This window comes from Cupressus sempervirens, chromosome 8 (genome assembly GCF_028749045.1).
Source record: "Cupressus sempervirens isolate cs-2001-9-10 chromosome 8, ASM2874904v1, whole genome shotgun sequence".
Lineage (NCBI taxonomy): Eukaryota > Viridiplantae > Streptophyta > Pinopsida > Cupressales > Cupressaceae > Cupressus > Cupressus sempervirens.
Window position 1 is genome coordinate 620925452 of NC_143125.1, and position 7638 is coordinate 620933089.

The following is a 7638-nucleotide window of genomic DNA, read 5'->3' on the forward strand; positions in this document are numbered from 1 at the left end:
AATAAAATTCTTCTATGATATAGAAAAGAATAGAATTGAAAAGGAAAATACCCCTCAAAAGAGGTATAGGTAGGCAAAAGCTCCTATAAGATAGAAAGGAAAGAGGAGAAGAAATCTTATCCTAAAAGATGGAAAGGAAAGAGGAAAAGAAATCTTATCCTAAAAGATGGAAAGGAAAGAAGAGAAGAAATCTTATCCTAGATTATAAGTTAGACAGCTAACCAAGACCCGTTATTAGCTTAACTCATTACAAGCAATATAATAAATGAATATATACCATGAAGGATCTAATTTTAAATCTCTTGGATGCTCGTTTGATTCCATGGCTACTTTTTATTACGATATATTTGGATTCATCTAACAGAGTAAATTTGTAAATGCTCGTCTCATAGATGGTTAATCTACCAGACTTCAGATCAACATTTTATCTCAATAGTTATTCGTATTTGTAATAAGTTGTTGATCTGGTAGCGAGTGTACATGTTCCATTGAGATTAGGATCTGAACAACTTATATGGTCAGTGGTCTTTTGTTGTAGTCTTGAGATTGATGCCAATAAGGTGTTCAACTTTCTTTTGTTGTAGACCCAAGAATTGAATTTCCTTAAGGAGCAATGGCTGGAGATGGAATACAAGTGGTGATGGTGCCACTTCCCGCACAGAGCCACCTCAGTTCGCTGCTCAACTTATCCAGAGTCATCGCCCAACGAGGAGCAACCGTATCTTTCGTTTCCACCTCCGCTCATATTCACCAAGTCTGCAGCCGAGTCGACGGATGGGAGCTTCACAACTTCGATATTCGTTTCTACGAGTTGCCCATGCCGAATCTCTCACCTGGCGAGCTCGACGAACAGAGTTCTACTATGTTCCCTCTTCACTTCATTCCTCTGTTTGAAGCCATGGAGGACCAGCTAGGATATCATCTCGATCAGTTGCTGCGCACAATCTGCTCAAAGAACAATAATAGAGTGGTCTTAGTCTACGACATCGGTATGGGATGGGTTCAGACTGTGGCTGCCAAATACTCAATCCCTACCTATGTCTTCAGTAACACTGGTGCTTATTATAACCTCTGGATAAAGCGGATACTTGATCAGACAAGGGTTATGTCTCCTGTTAACATATCATTAAAGCGTTGCTATCCTGAAAGATTTGTAAAGACTTGGAGTAGCCCAAAGACTCCCTTAGAACCTGCAAAGGGATATATCATCAACACATTTAAGGCTCTGGAATCAGAATTTGTTCAACAGGAAAGAGAGGAATCGGTCTGCGGCGAGAAGGCTGTGTGGAGCGTAGGCCCTCTTCTTCCGCAGGCTTTCTTCAATGATGAGCAACGGGTGCCACTGCAGTCGGACACGGAGTGCATGAGGTGGTTAGATACAAAGGCTCGGGCCTCCGTTCTCTACGTTTCATTCGGCAGTACGTCTTGTTTTTCGGCAACACAGATAGAAGAAGTGGCCCATGGATTGGAACGCAGCGGTCAACCTTTTCTGTGGGTGCTCATGAATTCCGACGGAGCTCATTCATCGACACAATCGCAGTTTGATTCGGCTTGGAAGTTTCTGGAACAAGGGTACGAGAGGCGATTAAAGGGGCGCGGTTTTATTGCGAAGAATTGGGCTCCTCAGCGTGACATCCTATTTCACAAGTCGACGGGTGGGTTTTTAACCCACTGCGGGTGGAATTCGGTGTTGGAGAGCATCAGCGCTGGAGTGGGCATGATAACGTGGCCTCTTCATTCCGACCAGTTTGCCAATTCGGCTCTGATCACACGGGAGTTGAAAGTGGGCGTGGAAGTGAAAGAATGGGAAAACGCAGAGGAAAATGAGGAGGTGAGGGCGGAGGAGGTTGAGAAAGCGACGAAACGACTGATGAGGAGTGAGGAGGGAATGAAAGTGAGAAAGAGGGCGCAGGAATTGAGTGGCGAGGCTGAGAAGGCCGTAGGCGATGGAGGGTCTTCGTGGAAGGATTTGGATTCTCTTTTCGATCACTTGTCTCAGTCACTGTGCGATTAGATGATAGGCTCTGCGTGCTTAGGGGATCGTACTTGTGACCGCTTCAACCATGATAATGGGAACCGTTGTGAGAATATATGTGTTATGCAGAATATTAGTGGCCATAGGAGGCTACTTAATTTTACAGCCTTTACCAAATCTCAACGAAACTTACGGTAACTTCGTATGAAGTGTCCGTTTGTTTGAATAAACTTTTAATATCCGAATAAATATATAGAAATATGTTTCCTTGCATAATTGTGTAATGAGAGAGACAGCCCGTGTATGTGTTCTAACTATTCTCTATAGAAAATGATATGATTATACATATATAAGATTGGTATATTTGAGTATATTTTTATTTATTTATTTCGATTTTTATGTCATTCATGAATTGGATTATGCAGATTAAAATTGTGTTTTTATATGGACCTATGCAATAGCATTATCTATTTTGTAAAGAATAGATTTAATATGTATGTATTCTGAACTTCATGAAGCCTCTGTAAAAGTATTAATAATCATAGTTAAGATATTGATTGATAACTAGTATAAGGTTTTCAATTCTACATGGGGGAAATTAGCTACCAATAATCAATTCATACCTAATAACTCTTAAAGCTCGAATTGCAACTCTCACTCAATTGAGACTACAACTCTAATTCATCAATAATTTCTAAACCTAAAATTTGAAATTTTGAATGAGTTTAAAAGATATTTTTAAATTTTCCACCAAACTTTCTTGTGCATTGCCAATACATTGTCACTTTAGTACCCCTATGTCACCCAAGTGTAATTGATGTTTCCACTAATATCAACAATGTCATTAGGCATACAAATAGATGTTGTTTGGCACTCTTATAGCCTAATAGAGATATTTTTACAATCCATAACCTTTACCAATGATATTACTTCTTAATTATCATGTAAAAAAGATTCTTCAAGCATGGGTAGTGGTATAATTTTATCTTTTATAAAAAAATATTTTTAAAAAATTAATCCCAAGAAGCCATCACTACTCTAGAGATTTAAGAAGTTGTAACTTCTTTTATAATAGGTAAAAATTGCCGAGGGGAGAATTCCCTTTAGATTAGTTTTAAAAATAGTTATAAGTCATTCATTAAAAGTCATAACTTCTGTGTACTATATTATATTTCAAATTATGAATATGATAGAGAGAATTCTTAGTTTATTACATAGTAGATTATATAGTTTCTACTTGGATGAGTAGATAAAAAATCTTATACTTATTTGAATTTTTATAGTACATAAAAATTTAGGATGTGACTGTATGAGCATCTAGATGAATTAAAATATAAATATTAATGGGATTGCATGTGGTTTAAAGAGAAATATGAAAGTATTAATAGCCAGACACATGTAGATGCTTCCTAATAGATGCTAAAATTGATTTTGAATTTTATACTTTGACTGTGACAAGTACTTAGATTGCCTTCATGTTCAAGGGCATGAGACTCGGAGTCTTTGTGTGTTTGTATGTGTGTGCACACACACCTATATGTCAAATTTGATGAAACCTCAACCCCACAATTCCCAAGAATCATTGCATCCAAAAACCTATCACAGAAAGAGAGAAGCAAAAGCTATGGAGGCCAGAATTCAAAAATCCATACAGGCGATATTCTTGATGAGCAAAAAGAGAAATTGATATTAATAAAAAGAAAGTTGTTAATTATAATGAGAGATGCATCCTTATAAAGGATATCAAAACCCTAAAAGGCCTAACCTCGATTGCATGATAATAATTAATATAATAATTAATTATTATATGTCTAAACTTTAGCATAAGAAAAATAGAGTTAATATGAGAACACCTTATTAATCCATCACCCCCCTTAAGATAAACTTAGGGAGTAGCTAAAAACCTAGAAAGTACTACTAAAAATAAATATGGGTTGATGTGACAAGGCCTAATGAGGCACCCAAGCACAACCGTAAAGAGGAGAAATAAAGAAAACCACATTGGAAAAATCCTACTCCAAGAAGAGATGGAAAGAATGTTGAGAGAATTAGTGAAGGATAACAGAAGCCTCCAAACTAGAGAATGTCCTAGAATATAGGAACAAAAGGATGATCATGAGGAACACCACTCGAGCATAAGAATTTGAAAAGCTCTATCAAAAAGTAACTACTAATCTGAAGAACCTCCACTAAAATAGAACCTAACCAAGTAGAAAGACTATAAAACCCACATGAGTGCCCTTAGAAGATACTACTTAAATCAAGAGGCACATAAAGGAAAACAACTAAACTCAAAGATACATATGGCATGAAACACCAAAGTCTAAAGTGTTGATCAATCAAACATGGAAGGTGACATAAAAAATATGAACAAAAGGAAGAGTGTCTATATGGTAAATGATCTATCTCACCATGAAAATGCATAGGTACCCAGCCACTACATTCGTTTAGTACATAAGAATAAATATTGAATATATAGCTCACTCCATCAAATCAAGGAAGCATAATTAAGAATCAACAAAAGAATCCCCCCTAATGCAGACAAGGGCGAGGTGATAGACAACTAGAAAAGTGAGTTGATAGAACTGCATGTCAATGAACCACAATCAAGATGCAAAAAAGGATATATAATTGTGTAATAGTGTGATCAATCTCATTTACATCATGAAGCTAATGTCACAGAAGGAAAGATTATTGGAAAAAGGTATATGGAAAACAGAGGAAAAACATCAACCCCCCATGGCACTTTAATCAGAGTAGTGCCTATTTAATAAGGAACAAGATATAATGAATCCCAAGAATAGAGTAATCTATATGAGTGTCCTTAGGTGACACTAATTGAATTAGAATGAAAAACAATGCAAAACAATTGAAATAAAAATACAGATGGAATATGACACCTTATCTTAGTGCATTTGTAAAAATGCATATAACAAATGCCTACAAAAACCAAAAAGAGACATAAGGCTAATACAATAGATGGTAAAACCCATGATGAATCATCTAAAAAAATGAAATCAATTCTCGAACCTAAGAAATCAAGATATCTACCATAATGTAAAAATGAAAAAAACAAAATAAAATGTGCCTAGAGAAGAATCTAAAAAAACAACCAACATCAGTGGAAATGGTACAAAAAGACCTTTCCAATGATTTAAAAAAATCCCAAAGAAGATATCAAATGTTCAAGATATATCTCTCGGGATGCAAAATAGGAACTATTGACTTTGGTAGCCAAAAAAGCCATAAAAAATATCAAAATTAACAAAAAAATACTTGCACCAATACATTGGTCTTGAAACCAGCTTTCCAATGATATCTTGTTTGCCGAAAATCAAGTCTAAATGAGCAAGATATGACAAAATAATCACAAATAGGTCCAAACTAAGCTAGAAGGGCTTGCAAGGTCCTTGATGTAGCACTGATGTTAGAATATGATGAGCCCAAATTTGATAGTCAAATGGTTGTCGAGGCCAAAAAATGCCTTAAAATATGCCTTGACCGAAACAAAGTAACCGAAAAATAGAAGGGGTCAAGTTGGAAACAAATTTGGTGGCCTTAAAAAGCATGTTCCTAAAACATTAGAAATTTCATGAAATCGCCATGTAGGGGCAAGAAAACTGCTTGTGTCAACATAAAAAGCATCATTTAAAGTGAAAAAATTGTCATTGGCATAAACCCCCTTTGTATCATGAAAACTACGAAGGAATTTATTTGTAAAACATTCAAGGGGCTCCTAGAAAGCCACGTTACAAACACCCAATGTTGTGGTTGGAGAGGCAAGGAACTATTTGTGGGACGTACATGGGTGTTGGCTATGTGTATAGATGGGCACCAAAAATCTTGCCTTTCAAAAATTAAGATTGCAAAGTCCAAGGCCCAATATTAAAGGCATTATTTAGAAAAGAGTCATTGGCAGAGGAGGGAAGACGGGACCACATGGACCTACGTGGACATCTGTCACAGGGTCATGTCTGACCTGTAACATGTGGGAGGCATGTCCAAAGTTAGCTCAAGGTCCCAAAGTAATATGCCCAAAGATAAAATCAACCACCACAAAGAAAAGGATGTTCACAATGCAAGTTGAGGCCAATGTGAACAAGCTTGGGCAACATAAAGGGGCACCGGCTACGGTGCAACTTACTTGCACTATGCCATTTAGCCTTTGTGTCTATTTCCCATGCATCATTATTTCTGACACATTCTGCCATGTCAGTTAATATGCCAGTCACTTTATTGTCCCCACAATACGTCTATCATCTCTTTAATATTTTTATTGTATTTTCAAATATTTATGTTGTTTTAAGTACTCATATTGTTATTATTTTTTTAGTATAGTAATAAAATAAATTTTGTTTAATTAACTCAATTGATTTATAAAGTTAATAATTATGAAAAAAATATCATTTAATAATCTATGATAATGAAATTTTAATTTTAAATGAGAAAAGTTAATTTTATAAATTTTCAAACAAAATCATTTATAATCTAAAATAAAGAATGTATATATATATATATATATATATATATATATATATATATATCTTCAAATCTTAATATCTTTTATTTTTAAAAATTATTAATCTTAATATCTTTCATTTTTAAAAATTATTATCTATTTTTAAATCTTTTGTGGAATTGATAGATAAAATGAAAATTTATATGGTTCAATCATTCTGTTAGGTCTCTCCATGGTGTGTTCTAAAATGTTAATAAAAAAATTCAAGCGTGCAATCAAATAGAGGCTTTTAGAGGTGTTGTGACTTCACAGCACACATCCCATTTTTTACTTAGAAATGGGGACCCCCTTTTTTTATTATGAGTGTAGTAAGGTCACTCCTCGGAATAGGGTATCTTTTGAGAGGCCTTGGGGAGTGAAACTCATATATTTTAGGGGAAGGGGAAGGGAAAGTGTGCATCATTAAAAATTGGTAGCTAGAAAAGCAATTTTAATGCACTAAGGCAAAAGTGTGCACATGTGTGGCTTCCCTTTATCCCCACTAGAAACCAAGTGCCAAGGTGCACACCTATGCACCTTGACAAGGTGCCCACTTGCGCACCTTGACAAGGTGTGCACTCTATGATATGCATACACCTATGCCTATAAATAGGAGGTAACCCCCCCTAAACTATGCTCAATGTTCTCTTCTTTCTCTTAGTATATACACCATTGCACCCATTAGATATATGCATCTTCAAAGTGAAAAAACTTGCAAGGTAAAATCCTAGCACATATGTGCACCATGTGCACCTCAAAATTGCACAAGTGTGCTATATGTACACCTCCCAAGTGTATAAACATGCCTCAAACCTCTTAAAATTTCACCACACCATGTGTATAGTTGTGTACCTAGCCTACCTATGCAACTATGCATAGTGGGCACCCCTTGAAACACAAACCACTTAGCTATTCAATATGCATACCACACCCTATGCACCTACACATGTGCACTAGGTGTGCAAGTGCACACCTTGTACTTGTCATTAGTTTTTTGACCTATTTAATCAATTTTTACAAATTTTGGCTAGTTGTTGAGCATCATTTTGGTCCCCAAACAACTATATATTGATCCTTTTCTTTTATGTAGGTAGTCATGGCATCATCATCTTCCACAACAACTAAGATCACACCAAAGCTTGTGATCTTCAAATTTCAAGGAGTT

The 7638-nt window shown here is 35.8% G+C and overlaps 1 protein-coding gene across 1 annotated transcript; it reads left to right on the forward strand.

Annotated features, from left to right (window-relative positions):
- The first annotated feature begins 327 nt into the window (after positions 1-327).
- On the forward strand, positions 328-2251 carry LOC149543974 (zeatin O-xylosyltransferase-like). Its single transcript, XM_089796361.1, has one exon. The coding sequence runs from the start codon at positions 614-616 to the stop codon at positions 2012-2014; it is 1401 nt and encodes a 466-aa protein (XP_089652487.1). The 5' UTR covers positions 328-613; the 3' UTR covers positions 2015-2251.
- Positions 2252-7638: the final 5387 nt, after the last annotated feature.

Coding starts and splice junctions, on each gene's coding strand:
- LOC149543974 (XM_089796361.1), top strand. CDS start 614: ATGGCTGGAGATGGAATACAAGTGGTGATGGTGCCACTTCCCGCACAG.